This window comes from Dendrobates tinctorius, unplaced genomic scaffold (genome assembly GCF_039654945.1).
Source record: "Dendrobates tinctorius isolate UK_male_01 unplaced genomic scaffold, ASM3965494v1 ptg000070l, whole genome shotgun sequence".
Taxonomy (NCBI): domain Eukaryota; kingdom Metazoa; phylum Chordata; class Amphibia; order Anura; family Dendrobatidae; genus Dendrobates; species Dendrobates tinctorius.
The window spans coordinates 72,978,139-72,998,483 of record NW_027361738.1 but is presented as its reverse complement, the minus strand read 5'-3'; the positions used below and the strand labels follow the sequence as shown (position 1 = coordinate 72,998,483).

Below are 20,345 nucleotides of genomic sequence, written 5' to 3'. Positions count from 1 at the left end.
CATTCTTATAACAAAAATTTAATTTCAGCTCCAAATTTTACATTTTAACATGGGGAAATGGGGAAAAATGGCCCCAAAATATGTCACACAATTTCTGCTAAACGTGGCAATACTTCTGATGTGGCTGTACAGCACTGCTTAGCTACATAGCAAGACCGGGAGGGAAGGAGCGCTATTTGACTCATGGAGAACAAATAGTAGAATAGTTTGCAGACTCCACATACAGAGCCTTTAAGTATCAAAAGAACAGAATTCCCCCTTAAGTGACTCCACTTTGGAAATTACACCCCTCTGGGAATCTATTTACAGGTGTAGTGATGATTTTAATTCAATGGGTGTTTTCCAGAAATAAGCAGCAATGCATGTTACTGAGTGAAATTTGTAAATCTAACATCATAGTGCCCAGTACGTTGTAGTGCCCATACATTGTGCCGAGCTCATGCTTCTGAACACATGCACATGTAATTTAAGTGAGCGCTTGTTACTACAGAAATGTCAAACATGTGGACGCTAAAGGTGGTTTAGGAACACAGGGGCTCAGGAGGGAGGGGGCATTTGGATTTGGGAGTACAGAGTTTGCTGAATGTTTTGAGGACAAAGAGCCATTTTCCTTTTCCAATTAAAAATATATTTTTATATTTATTTTTTAAAAAAGCACACATACTTGATATCGCCACATCTGGACCTTCCCAACCTATTCAACTGTCCCACCAGTTAGCCACTTTAGTGAACCACTTTAGTGAAAGCCGGAAAAAAAAATAAAAAAAGATGTTTTTTTCAACATACCGAAGAACAAAAAGTGGAATAAAACGTAATCAAAAAGATGAATGTAAATAAAAATGGTATCTCTGAAAATGTCATCTTGTCCTGTAAAAAAACAAGCCGCCATACAGCTCCATCAGCGGAAGAATAACAAAGATATAGTTCTCAGAATAAAGCGATACAATAATAATCATTTTTTTCTATAAAATAGTCTTTTGTGTAAAAGCGCCAAAATATATGAAAATAGGGATATAAATGTGGTATCACTGTAATCGTACTGACCCAAAGAATAAAGCTGCCTTATTAATTTTACCACACGCGGAACAGCATAAAAAAAAAACAATTTCTGAATTGCTGCTTTTTGTTCATTATGCCTCCCAAAAATCGAAATAGAAAAAGATCAAAATAGTCATGAGTTCAAAAATGGTATTAATAAAAACATCAACTCGTCCTGTTAAAAACAAGCAGTCACAAGACTCAGTGGGCAAAATATGGAAAATTATACCTATCTTAATATGGGGATACACAAACTAGTTTTTGAAAAAAAGCATCTTTTAGTGTGTAATACCAGCCAAGCATAAAAAAACAATATAAATCTGGTACTGTTGGAATTGCACTGTCCCAAAGAATAAAGTTGTCTAATCGCTTATACCGCATGAGGAACGGTGTGAAAAAATATAAAACCAATACTTCAACTGCTGTTGATTTGTTCATTGTGCTTCCCAAAGATAGCAGTTAGGCTTGGCTCACATTTATCCTGAGCTCTGTGCTGAGCGCTTACACCGCGGTTTCAGTGTATATCTCTGAAATACGTGATTAAACTGGAACCCCCGGTGGAAGATTCCCTATAATGAGGCAGATGGAGGCACTGTGATCTGACCTGTGATCCAGTGGTGTCTGTCTTTTTAGACGTGCATAAAAGCACGGTCCGCCACAGTTTTGTGTACTTTTAAAAAAAAAAAAAAAAAAAAAAAACACTGCTGAAGAGAGGCCAAACAGAGTAGCTCTGCTGCCTCATTACAGTGAATGGATCCATTGGGGTTTCATTTTAATTACGTCACTTGGAAATTTAGATGGAAACTCCAATGTAAGTGCTCAGTTGGGAGCACAAGATAAATGTGATTTTTTTTATTTTCACGACTCTACGTTATAAACTTCTGTGAAGCACCTGAGGGTTCAAGGTGCTCAGCACACATCTGGATAAGTTCCCTGAGGGGTCCAGCTTCCAAAATGGTGTCACTTTTGGGTGGTTTCCACTGTTTAGGCACATCAGGCACATTCTACTGTTTAGGCAAACGAGACATGGCGAGCGCTAATTATTCCAGCAAATTTTGCTTTCAAAAAGTCAATTGGTAATCGTTGCCTTCCAAGCCCTGTTGTGCACCCAAACAGTAGTTTTGCTCCCACATATTGGGTATCTGTGTACTCAGGATAAATTGCACAACAAATTGTATGGTGCAATTTCTCCTGTTATCCTTGTAAAAATGCAAAATTCGGGGTTAAAAAACATTTTTGTGGGAAAAATATTGATTTTTTTTATTTTCATTACTCAATGTTATAAATTTCTGGACACACCTGGGGGTTAAAGGTGCTCACCACACATCTAGATACATTCCTTGAGGAGTGTAGGTTTCAAAATGGGGTCATTTGTTGGGGGTTTCAACTGTTTAGGCACATCAGGGGCTCTCCAAACGCGACATGATGTCCGCTCATTATTCCAGCAAATTTTGCACTCAAAAAGTCAAATGGCGCTCCTTCCCTTCCGAGCCCTGCCATGCAGCCAAACAGCAGTTTTCCCCACATATGAGGTATCTTCATGTTCAGGAGAAATTGCACAACAAATTTTGGGGTCCATTTTTTCCTGTAATTGCTTGTGAAAATAAAAAAAATGTAAGTCTAAAGTAAAATTTTTGTGAAAAAAAGGTAAATGTTAATTTTTTCCTTCCACATTATAACAATTCCTGTGAAGCACCTGAAGGCTTAATCAACTAATTGAATGTGGTTTTGAGCACCATGAGGTGTGCATTTTTTGGATTGCTGTCACTTTTGGGTATTTTCTGTCATATAGACCCCTCAAAGTAAATGTGATGTGGTCCCTAAAAAAATGGTTTCGTAATTTTGTACAAAAAAATGAGAAATCGCCGGTTTACTTTTAACCCTTATAACAAGTTATGTTCCAAAATTTGTGCTGATGTAAAGTAGACATGTGGGAAATTTTATTCATTAACTATTTTGTGTGACACCACTCTCTGATTTAAGGGCATAAAAATTAAAATTTGAAAAGTTTTTGACAAATTTCCATTTTATTATGGCCATGGTGACGTTGCATTGCGGTCGAGCGCTCAGTTTATTCTATAAATTGACCAGTGTGTGATCCCCAGCATGCACTGCCGTCCTTTTTCTCAGATATTTCCCCGTGTTCCCAGACATCCATAATTTAGCTTTTCTTTCTACGTGCCGCATTAGCATAAGTGTAGGCTCATCACTTGCACTGCGCCGCCCGGTTCTGTCCTCCTGTAATGATCATGAAACATCTGAAATGCGGCAGCGCTGTGCACTACACGGAGAACATGAAGCTTTGGGAAAGTTATTTTATATTTTAGCTTTCTTTTTTTTTTTTTCCAGCATAATAATGGAAATTTGGAGAAGCGACTTCATTTTTTTTTCCGTGGAGCCTATTTACTCTCACACTAAGAAAACAAAAGTTGTAATTTTGCAGCTTATAAGGTCATTACGTCGCCCGGCAAAGGCTGCAGATATCAGCAAAAAGCTTTGTGCCCCTTCCAAGAAAAATGCCAGAAAATGATTATTTTTTTATTGCTTAGGATATAAATATTATAAAGGAACGCAAAGAACGAATTTACCAGCAGCTGTCAGTTGTGTAGGTAAAAAAAAGTCCTTAAGGGTAAAGCTCTATGTTAAAGGGAATGCTATGATGAGAAATGACCTCTACAGAAATCATCTCATTATCATCACAGGCAGGATTTAAGTGACAGGTAGCACCTCTACCACAAGATTAACAATTCAGTATAGATGATGTCACAACTCACCTCCACCCCTTCCTGTACAATGACTGATAACACCTCTATATACAGTAGATAACACAGGATCCACCATCCACAATAGGTGATATCACAGCTCACCTTCTCCTCCTGTACAATGACTGATAACACCTCTATATATAGTAGATAACACAGGATCCACCATCCACAATAGGTGATATCACAGCTCACCTCCTCCTGTACAATGACTGATAACAGCTCTTTATACAGGAGATAACGCAGGATCCACCGTTAACAATAGATGTTGTCACAGTTCACCTCCCCCTACTACGATGATTGATACCACCTCTATATACAGGAGATAACTCAAGATCCACCATTTACAATAGGTGATGTCACAGCTCACTTCCTTCTCCTGTATAATGACTGAAAACACCTCTATATACAGTAAGGCTAGGTTCACATAGCATTATGGCCAATTATGACATGCATTAGCGATGTCTATGGGTGCGTTAACGGATGCGTTACATCGCGGTAATGCAGCTTTTTAATGCAATCAGTTAAACGGACTGCCATAATGCAATGTGAACCCAGCCTTAATAACACAGGAATCTCCACTCACACTAGGTGGTCACAGCTCACTTCCTCCTCCTGTACAATGAAAGATGACACCTCTATATACAGTATATAACACAGGATTCCCCATACACAATAGGTGATGTCACAGCTCACTTCCTCCTATACAATAACTGATAACACCTCTGTATACAATAGATAACACAAGATCCACCATTCACAATAGGTGATGTCACAGCTCACCTCCTCCTCCTGTAGTATGACTGACAACACCTCTATATACAGTTAATTACACATGATCCACCATTCACAATAGGTGATGTCACAGCTCACCTCCTCCTCCTGTACTATGACAGGTAGTTTTAATTAACAAACCAGTAAAGTGCTATGGAATAAATGGCGCTAGAATAATAAATAACAATAATAATAACAATATTGGTGATAAATTGTCTTAAAGGAAATTTTAAGTTCTCATCTTCAGATAGGCCATCAGAGTTTGATTTGTGAGGTCCCTCATCCAGGTCCCGTGCTGTGTCCTGGGCACTGCAGTAAGGGTGCGTGCACACGCTGCGGATTCTACAGTACCATTATTCCCTATGGGAATAAAAAACCGCAGTGTAGACGGTGCAGATTTTTCCGCGCGGTTTTCCTGCGGTTTTGAAACCGCAGAAAGAATTGACATGTCAATTCTTTCAGCAGATTCCGCTGCGGTTTCCTATCTCCTCCATTGTGGAGATGAAAAACCGCAGAGCAATCCGCAGGTAGAACCGCAGGTCTTTTGACCTACAGATTTACCTGCGGATTTTACAAAATCCGCGTGACCAAATCCGCACCCCAATCCGCAGTGTGTGCACGTAGCCTAAGGCTCCTTGGACGCCGTCCTTTCCGGTTGTACCAGTTGTTGGACAGGTCACACATTGATGTCCTACTGGAAGAAGAAGCCATCAATCTGCAGCGCGAGGAGGAAACTGCTGATTCTCATTGCTCTAGTGAAGACAACTGGGAAAATCTCCAGTAAATCCTTGTTTGATTCGTAGCAGAAATTGGCATGCCGCAAAAATTCAAGCAGTATGAGTATAAGATTTATTCAGATCTCATCCATTGCACTGATACTTTATTCCACCGTAGATTCTTGGGCCACAAATCCAATTGTCAAATCTGCAGCATTTCCGTCTTGTGTGAACAGAGCCTGATCCTCCTAGTTGTAAAGTGCGCTAAACCACATTCCAAAGTGGCGGAACGCACCGATCAGCGGTGGTTTAAGAGCCAGGCCGACCACAATTCTATTCACACAGAACAATCGGTAACCCAATTATACCATTGTTCTCGGCAGCACAGGCCCAGGATATACAGGACGATGTGCTGCCGAGAACAATGAATTTTACGCATGCGTTTCACTCGTTCAGCAGGTGATCAAACAGGTTGATTATAAAGAAATGACCTTTCCTAGGAAGGCTTGTTAATTATAAATGCACCCTAAAACTCCGACCCAAGAATTCCTTTAAGGGTTTGTCCACTATTTTTTATGATGATCTTAAAAAAAACAACAAGCAAATCATATACTCGCCCACTAAATCTCTCCATTCCTCATAGCTGCTGCCCATGTGCTCTGCTGGTCTCTTCTCTTGTTTGACTGCTGCAGTCAATCAGAGGCCGCTGGTTGGCTGCAGTGGTCACTCGACCTAGAAGCGGAAACGAGGAGGTCGGCAGGAAATATGGGCAGCTAAATAAAAGGCACTCTTAATGGTGTGGTTTAGAGAACAAGAACATTTGCAGTGTCCCTCTTTTGTATTACAAGCCTCAGCTGCTGCGGAACATCGCAACTCACGTCTCAGCTCATTGTAACACGCTTCATAGTAACGCACTTCTCAATCTTACTAATGAAATAAGGAAACCTCATACCAATACAGAGCAGGACTGTTTGTCTTACTCTTCAAAAAGAGGTTCAGCAGCAGCGGCGGTGGCGGCGGTGTGTAGTACATATAAACAGTGCTTGGTATCACAATTACATCTCAGGAGCCTGTCAGCATGGGCTGTCCGGTGTCTAAACTGCACGTAGAATTGGACCGTAGACAGGAATTGATCGGAGATGACTCACTGGATTCTATGGAAGAGTGTTGTGGGCTTGCTCTGCGACCTGTGCAGAGGTCACTGTGCAGAGAGGGGGAGGAGATGAGCTGTGACCACCTACTGTGAATGGTGGATCCTGTGTTATTTATACATAGGTGTTACTTTTCTCTACATTCCAGCCTGTGATGATAAGGAATTGCTTAGAGATTATATATATATATATATGTATATATATTGGAGTGCTGCCTTCGTTCTTTTGGACTATAGCATGAGGTTTGGTACATACCTGGAAGGATTTTTTGCACCCTTTAATAATAATATTTATTTTTTCATAGCGCTAACATATTCCGCAGCGCTTTACAATTTGCACACATTTTCTTCACTGTCCCTGATGGGGCTCACAATCTAAATTCCCTATCAGTATGTATTTGGAATGTGGGAGGAAACTGGAGAACCCGGAGAAAACCCACGCAAACACGGGGAGAACATACAAACTCCTTGCAGATGTTGTCCTTGGTGGGATTTCTCTTGATGCTGCTTTTTGTTATATATATATATATATATATATATATGTAGAAGTTTCTGCTGACAGCTCTTAGGCCCATGTAATGATCAGGAATTGTCTATTTAAAGGCTCAGTGGTCAATGTGAAAAATGCAAGATTTTATGTATTTTTATGTCTATCCTGTAAATGGTCATATATATAAAAAAAAACAAATCACCAACATTTTTTTTAAATACACTTAACATGAATCTTTATGTAATCAATAGCCATTTTTTAATTTATTTATTGCACTTACTTATTTTTATTTTTTCATGATACACTAAATATCTTGAATTGTTAGGTGTGAAATGAAAAAAGAAAGGTAGAGCACATAAAAGATGCTATAAGTCTACTGTACATATTTAACATTCCAGCCCGTAGCTGTGATCTACGTGTATCTATTCCCACTAATACAAGTATCATCTAAGGTCTGAGATCTCGGTCGCGGCGCTGACTACAAAGTCGCTTGTATCCACCAGATCACATTAATATTTATATAACTTGGTTGCCAGGTGCAGGACTATCTCTTTGCCCTTGATGCCAGCGGCTCTGATGGAAACACAGATGTGCATATTTATAAAGATAAATATATATATATATAATGTACCACATCTTGCAGTATATGGGGCTCTGTAGCCACAGACTGGTCGGAGAGCCAATGCTGGCCCCTTTCCACAGTGAAACCACCTACAATGGGCACCTAGAGACAACAGCACAACAAACAGCAACAGCACAACAAACAGCAACAGCACAACAAGCAGCAAAGGGACAACAAACAGCAACGGGACAACAAACAGCAACAGCACAACAAACAGCAACGGGACAACATAGCGATGGAAGAAGCCGGCCTGTTCTGATAAATACTTTTTTTTTACACCATGTAGACTGCTGGCTTGGGGGGGAAGAGACAACACCAGGATGCACTATGGGAAGGAGACAAGCCGCGGCGGACGCAATGTGATGGGGCAATACTCTGCGGGGAAACCTTAGGTGCTGGCATCATGTGGATGTGACACATCACCTACCTAACATTGTACTAACATACAACTACCTCCATAGCAGCAGGATTTCTTAATGGCTGTGGCCCTGTACAGCAGATATTACCCCTGCCACATTGCAAATATTGCCCAGAACATGACAAGAAGATCAAAGTGATCATCTGTCTCCAATTTCCCCAAGATCTCAACCGATTACTGCTCCTCATAGCTACGACACATACGTAATTCTACCTAGCAATGACAAATAGCAATGGTTATTATTCTACATAGCAACGACATAGCAACAATTATCATTCTACTTAGTGAAGTCATTTAGCAACAACGATTATTATTATTATACATAGCAACGACATATAGCAACGATTATTATTCTACCTAGCGACGATATATAGTGATGATTGCTATTCTATATGGCGACGGCATATAACAGCAATTATCATTTTACATAGCAACAAAACTGCAACTATTCTCTATAGCAATAAAGTATACGGAATAACACAAAGGATTATTCTACGTATTGACAACATCTAGTGATTATTATTCCTCATAGCAACATTTAGCGACACTTATTATTCTACATAGCAGCAATTGCTCTATACAGCGACCATTATTCAACATAGCGACGCCTTACAGCAAGGATTCTTTTTCTATGTTCTGTATCTATGGCATAACACTAAGATTCATTTACATGGCAAAAACATGGTGTAAGGGGAAGAACATTATTCTAGAGATGACAACATATAACATTATATGAAGTCTGACGTCAGGTTTTCTCCGGGTTCCGTCTACAACCCACTGGGAACCAATGAGCCGGCTTCTCTGTAGGGAGCGGTGGAACGTGGCGTTACCATATGTTGATACATAGCGATATTATTATTATTCTTGATTACTTCTATCTTACTTATTCTACAATGCGGCGACATACGGTAATGTACAGAGAAGCATTCCTAATTCTGTCATTGCCTCTTTCTATAAAGAAGTAGCAGAGCTGGAGTTGCCTGGTGAAGGAATCCTGAGTTTGTCAGATGAGGTGGTGCAGAATTGATCTATTATGAGAGTTCTGAATTTTACAGATGTAGCAGTGCTGAGTTTATTTAGTGTACGAGTGCTGGGTATGTTAAAGGGAATCTGTCTGCAGGTTTTTGATATTTAATCTGAGAGCAGTATTATGTAGGGACAGAGAGCCTGATTCTAGCTATGTGTCAATTATTAGGCTGTGTGCAGCAATGAGTGTTTTATCAGCAGGAGATTATCACTGCAGGACTAGGTGTCACATGCAGGAAAGTCAAGCTAACTTATACAACTCCACCCCCATCACTGATTGGTAGCTTGCTGACGATGCATAGTGTACACACAAAACGGCCAATCGGTGATGTGGGCGGGGTTATACACAGCTCAACATTTGGAGCTCTGCTACATCTACAGCAGAGAAAATGGGGATCCTATCAAAACTGCACCAAGCAGTCCCGTAAGCGACACATCGCTGGAATTAGGGTTTCTGCCCCTACATTATGCTGCTGTCAGATTACATAACACAAACCTGCTGACAGATTCCCTTTACGTAGAACAATCCCAGTTTGTAGCACTCATGAGTTTGTCATTTAGTGCAGTTCATCAGATTGGAATGTATTATTTGTGGTTTTACATAGGTCTTTAGAGAAATCTGCTGAGTTATGATACTAATGACACGAACCATATGGGGGACATTTTTCATAGCTTTTGTGCTGTTTTGGAATTTTTTATTATTATTTTTCTTGCGTTTGTGTAACATGTGCTACATAGTGTATAATATTTCATTAAATATGGTACATGTGTCACCGGCATCACAGCAAACCAACTTTAACAAAACGTAAAAATAATTAAATTAGCTAAGTGATTAAAAAAGCTCCTGGAAATGACAAACTCAGGTCTGTTACATCTGTAGGGACCATGTAGGGGGAACCGGCTAAGAGACCTTTACATTGCTTATTAATAAGGATTTAAAGAGAGACCGCCGTTTACATCTTTATTTCAGAAATCAACAGTCCACATGAAAATAAGACACTTTGTAATATATCTCATCAGAGAAATTCACTTCTTTCTCCTCCTGGACTCTTTATTCAGTCTCAAAATTGTCAGTCCACAGGTAAAATGTGTATTCAATGAAGACAGATTATTACATTACTGAGATAGAAGATGGCAGTTGGTGCTGATATGATTCTATGCAGAGGGGAGGAGCTCTGCCTCTAGCTCCTCCCACCTCCTCCCCACTACATAGAATCTTAATAAAAGCAATATATGAAAAGCTAAGCCTTCAGATTTGCCTCCATGTTTCCTCCATTGACTTATATGGCGGTGTCTGATCCGGAAACACAGATCAGATCTAGCACTCTGGCTCCGCTCCAGTCCATCCTACACTCTGCTGCCCGACTAATCCACCTGTCTCCCCGCTATTCCCCAGCCTCCCCCCATGCCAGGCCCTTCACTGGCTTCCTATCGCCCAGAGGCTCCAATTCAAAACCCTAACCATGACATACAAAGCCATCCACAACCTGTCTCCTCCATACATCTGTGACATGGTCTCTAGGTACCTACCCGCACGCAACCTTCGATCATATCAAGATCTCCTTCTCTACTCCCCCCTTATCTCTTCTTCCCACAACCGCATACAAGACTTCTCCCGTGCTTCCCCCATACTCTGGAACCCTCTGCCGCAACACATCAGACTCTCACCATCAACGGAAACCTTCAAGAAGAACCTGAAGACCCACCTGTTCCGACAAGCCTACAGCCTGCAATGATCCTCGGTCTACTGAACCACAGCATGACCTGCACTACCCTCTCCTACTGTATCCTCACCCATCCCTGTAGACTGTGAGCCCTCGCGGGCAGGGTCCCCTCTCCTTATGTACTTGTGTGTCCCTTGTCTTACACATGTTTATTATACTTGTCTATATTTCTCCTTTTCACATGTAAAGCGCCATGGAATAAATGGCGCTATATAAATGCATAATAATAATAATAATAATAATAATCAGATTAGGACCTGCTCTGAGTCCCACACTCGGATCCATGATTTTCACGGATGCGTCTATTTCCATGAAACTCTATGAATCTGTGTGGTAAGAAAAAGAAATTGGTCAGCAGGCGGACATTTCACAGGGATGGAGGCAAACATTGTAAATGTGAAGTGTAAACGGCATTGCAGCCATTATACACTAGACTTCTACCACTGAGGTATATAGGGAACAGAATGGCCAATTATTGTGTGGCCACCAGCCACATTGGTGCGCTGTCACACAGCAACTGTTCTGAACGACTCCCGCCTGCGTCCCTGAGTTCTGCGTCACCAACGAGGTCACTCGTCAGCGTCAAACACAGCGATGTGCGCTGGTCAGCGGGACGCCAACGATGGAAAAATGACCCAGGGCATTCGAGCATGATCAGCGATATCCAGAGGGGGGGCGGTCGCCGCTATGTGTCACATGTAGCGAGATCGCTGTTGCGTCACAAAATTGGTGACGCATCAGCAATCTCGCTAGTGATCTCGCTATGTGAGACGGGGCCTTTAGACTGAAGTCTATATCTCTGTGGAGGGTTGGTGACCCTGCTTTGATTAAAAACACCTGCGGCTAACAGGTGGAGCGCTCAGTCACATCCAAGTATAAACAGTGTGAACAGGTGCTTAACCTAGAGTCACCAACTCATGTACATTCAAACAAAAAAAATGAAGCACACTGCAGCGCCATAACATGCAAACATGAAATATGAAATATGAATTGCATTACTGCATTAGAAATATGAAAAATTGAGAAAGCTTAGAGCATAAAATGGCCAATTTATGTGTACCTGGAAGCCACTGTAAGGCGTTTCTCGTTTTCCAGGACCCTAACCTAATGCCAATCCTCACTTAGACTGCAGTCTTCATCTGAATGGGAATCTATGTAAATCCTCTCCTTAGGCCATGTGCATACGCTGCGGTTTTTGCTGTGGTTCCGCTGCGGTTTTGGCCCTGCGGAATCGCAGCAGTTCCGCAGACATGGTACTTTACCATGTTAGCCTATGGGTTTTCAAAACCGCTGTGCTCACGCTGCGTTTTTTTCCGCTCGGTTTTGCTGCGGTTTTTTTTCCGCAGCATGTCAAATGTTTATGCGGTTTCCGCAGCGGTTTCACACCTTTAACATAGTAGAGGTGTGAAACCGCAGGGCAAAACCGCAGGCCAAAACGCAGCAAAACCGCAGGTCACTTTACCTGCGGTTTTACCTGCGTTTCCACGCGGAAAAAACCGCAGCGGAATCCGCAACGTGTGCACATAGCCTTAGACTTAAAGCACCTGTTCACACTATGTTTATGCTTGGATGTGATGGTCAGTTTTTGAAATTTAAATTCAATCAGAGGCTGGACAGACATCTGTCTGAGATGGTTTAGTTTAGTGAATCCTGCATTGAGCAGGGAGTAGGACCAGATGACCAAGGCGATCCCTTCCAGTGCTAACATTCTATGATTCTATGAGATAGATAGAAGATAGATTGGATAGATGATAAATTAGACAGATAATAGATAAATAATATATATAGCTAGATTAGCTAGATAGATAGATAGATAGATAGATAGATAGATAGATAGATAGACAGACAGGCAGGCACTCACACCTGTTCAAAGCAGTTAAAACTGGTTTGAATCACTGACTGGTAACCAATTTATGATTTTACTTAAAAAAATGCTTTGTCCCAATTAATTTGCACAACACTGTAGATAGTCGATAGATAGATAGATAATAGCTAAGTAATATATAGATGGATGGATAGACAGATAGATAGATAGATAGATAGATAAATAGATAGATTATTGATAGATATCTGCTGGTATACCCGGCCCCTCTTTTGATTACTAGGCCTGGTATGACGTCACTGTTACGGCATAGCGCACATGACATCACTAGAGGCCGGCTAAGCAAAGAGAAGCCACCAATGCCGGCGCGGCTTGTGACCAGGGTCCGGAGATTTTATTGGCTCATCTCTAATAGATAAATCTGACATTGATGGAGGATAGATTTACAAATATTTCTATTCTCTGTCAGTATTTAATTAGTGAGTGTCTCCTTATCTAATATCGTATTACACAATATACTTGTAAGACATTTCTCCCACACAGACGAGGCCTCTGCACGCTGGGGATTGTTCATCATGAATATTACCAGGAGTGTAATATTGCTGCTATCACTGCACACACTCATTAACTGCGAGCAAACAATACTGACACAGCAGGTACAGAGAGGGGCGGCCAGGCAGTACAGGAGAGGAGCAGCCAGGCAGTACAGGAGAGGGGCAGCCAGGCAGTACAGGAGAGGAGCATCCGGGCAGTACAGGAGAGGAGCATCCGGGCAGTACAGGAGAGGAGCAGCCGGGCCATACAGAAGAGGAGCAGTCAGGCAGTACAGGAGAGGAGCAGTCAGGCAGTACAGGAGAGGAGCAGCCGGGCAGTACAGGAGAGGAGCAGCCGGGCAGTACAGGAGAGGAGCAGCCGGGCAGTACAGGAGAGAAGCAGCCAGGCAGTACAGGAGAGGAGCAGCCGGGCAGTACAGGAGAGGAGCAGCCGGGCAGTACAGGAGAGGAGCAGCCGGGCCATACAGGAGAGGAGCAGTCAGGTAGTGCAGGAGAGGAGTAGCCGGGCAGTACATGAGAGGAGCAGCCAGGCCGTACAGGAGAGGAGCAGCCAGGCAGTACAGGAGAGTGCAGCCAGGCAGTACAGGAGAGGAGCAACCGGGCCGTACAAGAGTAGAGCAGCCGGGCCGTACAGGAGAGGAGCAGCTGGGCAGTACAGGAGAGGAGAAGCCGGGACAGTACAGGATAGGAGCAGCCGGGGCAGTACAGGAGTGGAGTAGCCGGGCAGTGCAGGAAAGGAGCAGCCGGGAAGTACAGGAGAGGAGTAGCCAGGCCGTACAAGAGAGGATAAACCAGGCATTACAGGAGAGAAGCAACCGGGCTGTACAAGAGAGAAGACGGTCATTACACATTACAGGAGAGGAGAAGCTGGGCCATACAGAAAAGGAGAAACCAGGAAGCACAGAAGAGGAGCAGCCGGGCCCGTACAGAGGAGCAGCCGGGCATCATAGGAGAGGAGCAGCCGGGATATTTAAGTTCACGAAATTATTCTATTGTACACTTATGGAACACCATAAATAATACCATATGGTATGATATATAAATAGACAGATAATAGACAGATGATAGATATTTCATCTGGGCAGTACGGTGGCTCAGTGGTTAGCACCGCAGCCTTGCAGCGCTGGAGTCTTGCAACAACTGCAAGGAGTTTGTATGTTCTCCCTGTGTTTGCGTGGGTTTCCTCTGGGTACTCTAGTTTCCTCCCACATTCCAAAGACATACTGATAGGGAATCTAAAGTGTGAGCCCCATTGGGGACAGTGATGATAATGTGTGCAAATTGTGAAGTGCTGCAGAATATGTTAGCGCTATATAAAAATAAAGATTATTGTATAGATATGATAGAAATTCTCTTATAAACCAGCTGAGTTAGGATAGTTACTAGAATTACCAGCAATCACTAAAAAAGAACAAATAATACTTTGATGTCCAATTAAAAACTCATACCTTAACAAATCCGGCTCTGCTATGTTTGTGTGTAGCTAGACATAGGAATAAAGTTACAGGTAACTCCTACATGTGCTCGGGATATGAATAGCAGAGGGGAATTAGTTATTTGCTGGATTCTGGGGTGTCCTGTGAGGTGACATAACATTAGGATATAGTTCTGTGATACCAGGCATTATATCATATAGTGAAAAAATCTATTCAACTCAAAACATAAAAAGTCAGACTTGACCCTCACCCCAACATCCCTCCCCCCCCCCCCCCTCATCTCACACTGACAGAGGACCCAGGAAATGGTAACTGCAGGGTGAAGGGAGTGAAAGGATAGGAAGTCCCCAGAGACCACCTGCTCTCCAGGAACATCACCCTCACCAATGATCCTGGCCCCTTTTAAGTGTCTAAAAAGGAGGGGGATAAGAAATTAGGGCTAAGTGCATCAGCCAATGTCCAGGTTCTGAGCAGAGGTCCTTGTGCTAAGTGTAGATGAAGCAGAGCCCAATGTGCGCAGGATACTTATCCGCTTCATGTCTCAGGTCTAGTGAAATTCCATTTTTACTGTTAAAACACAATATCAATTTGTCTGACTATTCCACCTCTCAGGGAGACAAATTGCCCTTCTGTCTCTTCTGAAGAAGCTAAAGGGAGCTTATAAATGGGCGGCAGACATAGCAGATAGCAGAGATCAATCTTCTAACATGGAATTACTTACCCAAAACAAGGTGACCTCAAAGACAGAAGAGCCCATTTACAGATGATTTCACCCATCTTAACTCTTTTTCATAAAGTATTTTGTAACTTTTTCAAAAACGTTAAACAATAAGCCAAGAATCTTTGGTTACTGCAACATTGCTCGACACTTGTACTATTCTCTTAGAAACTGTGAAGTTAACAAGTCCCAGAAAAGTGCTACTGAGCTTGTGGGATGTCTTAAAACCTTATTTTAACTCCTTTACTTTTTGGAGTAAATGCCTTAGAGTATGTGCACACGTTGCAGATTTGGTCCTGCAGATCCGCAGCAGTTTTCCATGCGGTGTACAGTACCATGTTAACCTATGGAAAACCAAATCTGCGGTGCACATGCTGCGGAAAATTCAGCGCAGATTTGCTGCGGCTTATTTTCCAGAGCATGTCAATTCTTTGAGCGGAATCCGCAGCGTTTTTACACCTCTTCCATTATAGGAATCCGCAGGTGTAAAAACGCAGGTGAAATCTGCACAAAATCTGCAGAAAATCTGCACTAAATCTGCAGGTAAAACGCAGGTCATTTTATCTGCAGGTTTAGCAAAATCTGCGCTGAAAAATCTGCAGCCAAATCCGCAACGTGTGCACATACCCTAAGAGCAAACAGGTGCTGACTTGGTCTGTAGAGCTGTACAGAGAATGTACTTGCTCCAGTTGTTCTCTATGGGCTCATAAAAAAAATTCAACCTCTAACATTTGGAACACTACAACTCCCAACAGCTGTAGTAGGAGTTTTACTTCCACCACATTTGCAGATCTGCAGGATGGGATCATTGCTCTACACTATGACTTTTAACAATCAAGTTATTATAAACCACCTAAAAATCGCAGAAGACTGTAGAATTAGAATTACTAAAGTGATACTAGCAGACTATAGGATTGGGATCTATAGCTAAAAGATATCAGGGCATGTTGGGTGTTATTGTCTCATCACAGATGAAGAACCATTGATCATAAGAATCCTGGAGAACATGCAAGCTCTAAGGTGAAGTTACCTCTGGTCAGATATGCACTCATTACCTGCAGCAGTTGGGGTATGTCGAGGGTTGTAGTGGAAAAAACACTGATATAAAAGCCAATTATGGTCCTGAAATTGGTGTAGGACATATAAATCCCATGCAGAAGTTATTCTTCATTAGATAAGAATTCATGACCCCAAATATCATTGTCACAATGACTTCAATTGGAAAAAAAAACATTTTTAGAATGATGCCAGAACATGGTAATAAAAAAATGTCTTTGTGGACAATGTCTCATGAAACAACAGCAAGTTATATAAAGACCCAGATACAAATAATGATATAACCTGATAATTAGGTCTATTATATAAAGCTCATTATGGCAAAAGTGAATATGGATCAATCCCTCTAAGCCTCGGTTATGTCACAGGCTGAACACCTATCTCCATCGGATCCACTTGATAATGCCATAGACACAGATACAGCAGAGCTGACTTTGTTACTTAACCCTTTTATTGCTCAGTGGTCCTATAACACATAGTGATATCACCAAAACTTCTCAAACTTAGAGGCACTTATCCCTGCTAATTCTTTTTTTTATGAATGATTTCAAGTGCTGCTTGAGTTTCTCCTCTTCCTTGAGAGGTTACATTACATCCATGAGACTTTTTTCCTGCAGTGGCTTCTAAACAAACTAAAGACTGTAATCGTCGGAGAAGATTTTTGCTGCAGATATTCCTTCTGTCTGTTTTCCTTTCTATACATTTGACCTGCTTTCTTTGCTTACTCCTAAATGTATAAATGAATGACTTTCATTGATGGAGAAGACTTTGCTGCAGACATTGCTTTCATTGGTGCTGTATATTCACAGGTTACATTATATACCTTTGACCTGTTTCCTGCACTTACTCCTAAGCTTACAGATTAAAGACTTTAATTGTCGGATAACATTTTGTATTTTCCCTCAGGGCTATAAGGAAGCATTGAACATTGCAAACACAAAGCAGAACTAGTGATTATTTCTAGGTCAGTTTCTTCTGGAAGAGACATTTAGGAATAACCTACACTACTCCTCCTGACCCATCGTCAATCAGAATAAGGGACTAAAGAAGTGGTAATAACTGAAGCAATGAATCTCAATGGAGATAGTAGTAGTGAATGGAAGTTCAAGTCATACCCTGGAGTAGAGCAGTGGTCTCCAATCCTTGGTTTTCTATCTCTTGCAAAACTACAACAGATTCCAAAAGTCAGAGCATGCAGAGCCTTGTAGTTTTGCGACAGGTAGGAGACCACAGTATGACCTCAAACCAGAGATGGACCACCTAAAATCTAACGTGTTACTATCAGGTGAGTGACCCTGAGGTTCCATAACTGGTTATTGCCAAAACATAAATAGATCTATTGTATATATATATATATATATATATATATATATATATATATATATATATATTGCAAACTATCCCCCTGATCTTTAGAAAGAGCTAAATCCCACCCAAAGGTTCTCCTTGCTCACCTGGTTGTTCTTGCAGAGATCTGCCCACATGCTGGTGCCATCTCCACCTCTCATCAGGACATGGTAGGTGAAGAAATAAATGCCAGGGATGGAGCAGGTGAATTTGCCTGTAGTCGGGTCGTAATGGTTGCCCAAGTTGGTGACTACATCGTCAAACTTAAGCAGCTCATACCCCTCATGCTGCCTCTTGAGCCCAGCATAGAAAGCAATCTTAGGTACAGTGGTGTAGGTGGCAGCGCTAATAGCACCTGCAGCATTAAGCCCTGGAGCTCCAGGAGGTCCTGGAAGACCAGGTCTCCCCGGCTCCCCTTTTTCTCCAGGAGGTCCCATTGGTCCAGGAGGTCCTGGTTCTCCCGGAGGTCCTCTAGGACCAGCCTTTCCTGGTCGCCCAGATTCCCCTTTAGGTCCTTGTATGAAGGTGGGTAAGGACTGAAGAAGGCTATGTTCCCGCACCGTCTCTGCAGTAGCAGTACTGGGGGGTTTGGTGCCATAGGGGTCGCAGACCATGCGGCAGGTGCCCAGCATCTCGTAGTGGGCTGATGTGCCAGCTGAGTTCACAAGAACCGGGATAAGGATGACCAGCAGCAGCACCATGACCACCCCCAGGGCTCCTGCGGCCACCAGCCGCTTCCTGGCCACCAGCCGGCTCAGAGCTGGCCGTTCCTCCTGCCTGCTTTTCGACGAAATCTTGAAGCCTTTCTGGGCACCAACAATAAGTAAAAAATAAGATGGACCAAAAGAAGTGACCAAGGAAGTCAAGTGAGGACCACCAGCCTGTGCCTATGATGGTCCTGAACCTAGGAGCTCTCCAAGGTGCTGAACCTCCTCTGCCTCCTGGCACTGGACCTCCTCAGCTCTGGCGCTGGCCACCACGACTCCACTTCTCTTGTCCAACTTTGTGGTCTCTCCTCTGTGTAGTCTCAAGGGGCTTCCGACCAGAGCAGTCTCTTCTCTTCTCGTCTCCCTCCTCCCTAGGTGGTCTAAATCCTAATTAGAGTTAATGCACTCTGTTCAGCAATGTCTCATCCCTCACAGAAGAATGGGGAAAGGAGCTGATGTAAGCATCCAAGGCAATGGTGAGACCTCTCCCACCTCCCAGGACCAGAAGCCCACGTGTAGTCTTCACAGCTCTGCGCCTCCCAGCTCCTCACATCCCTAATTGTCATTGACTTTCCCCTCTTCTGCAAACTCTGCCAGTTGTCAGGAACTTTCCTGCTGCTCTTTGTGGTAGTTGTGGAGGGTGGAGGTGACCGCAGCTGCTGTGAGCTGGAGGGGGATCTCCTGCAGATTGATGGTGAGGGTGGTACCAGAGCTGATCGCCCACTCCAGCATGGAGCAGATCCCTGCCTCCCAGCCCAGCACAGGGCTTCCCTGCGATCCTCCCATTCACACTGAGCCCAGAGCTGGGAGCCGACACCTGTAGATCAAAAGCCCGGCAGCCCCTGTGCCCAGATCCAGGGAGATCTGCTTCCCTCATATCTGCTGGCATCATGGAAGAAGGAAAGCAGGGCTGGCATGTAGAGCTCCATTCACACAGAGCAGTCACAGCCCAGGGAGAAGCAGGCACAGAGCAGAGGAAGGCTGCAGAGTCTGCACCACTGGAGGGGGCAGCATTATCTCTCTATCTATCTATCTATCTATCTATCTATCTATCTATCTATCTATCATCTATTATCTATCTACTGTATCTATCTATCTATCTATCATCTATTTATCTACTGTATCTATCTATCTATCTATCTAGCTATCTATCATCTATCTATCTCTATTTATCTATCATCTATCAATCTATTATCTGTCTATCAATCTATTATCTATCATCTATCTATTATCTATCTATCTATTATCTATCTATCATCTATCTATTATCTATCTATCATCTATCTATCCATCTATTGCACATGTCTGCTATTAACATGGGGATATTTTTGCAAAATGTCAGTGATTATTATTATTATCATTTAGAGGATATTGCCTTGAATATCTGTAGAAACTAAGTTTTCCTTTGGAAAGTATACCAAGTTCTAAAATTTTAGTTAAATTGCTAACATCAGGTAGTGACGTTTCACCTTCTTAAATCTGTAAGCCCAATGACCTAAACAGAATACGCCCAGCTAAACCCGACAGCCACCACTAGAGGGAGTCTACAGTTGTGGCCAAAAGTATTGACACCCCTGCAATTCTGTCAGATAATACTCAGTTTCTTCCTGAAAATGATTGCAAACACAAATTCTTTGGTATTATTATCTTCATTTAATTTGTCTTAAATGAAAAAGCACAAAAAGAATTGTCCTAAAGCCAAATTGGATATAATTCCACACCAAACATAAAAAAGAGGGTGGACAAAAGTATTGGCACTGTTCAAAAAATCATGTGATGCTTCTCTAATTTGTGTAATTAACAGCACCTGTAACTTACCTGTGGCACCTAACAGGTGTTGGCAATAACTAAATCACACTTGCAGCCAGTTGACATGGAATAAAGTTGACTCAACCTCTGTCCTGTGTCCTTGTGTGTACCACATTGAGCATGGAGAAAAGAAAGAAGACCAAAGAACTGTCTGAGGACTTGAGAAACCAAATTGT

At 42.4% G+C, this 20,345-nt stretch overlaps 1 protein-coding gene across 1 annotated transcript in view; it reads right to left on the bottom strand.

The window, feature by feature from the left end:
• Positions 1-19,289, bottom strand: part of C1QL3 (complement C1q like 3) — a 67,487-nt gene extending 48,198 nt beyond the window's left edge. Inside the window, exon 1 of the mRNA XM_073581885.1 lies at positions 17,761-19,289. Within this exon, the coding sequence (XP_073437986.1) occupies positions 17,761-18,354 (594 nt within the window). The 5' untranslated portion in view covers positions 18,355-19,289. The remainder of the gene's footprint in view (positions 1-17,760) is intronic.
• Positions 19,290-20,345: the final 1,056 nt, after the last annotated feature.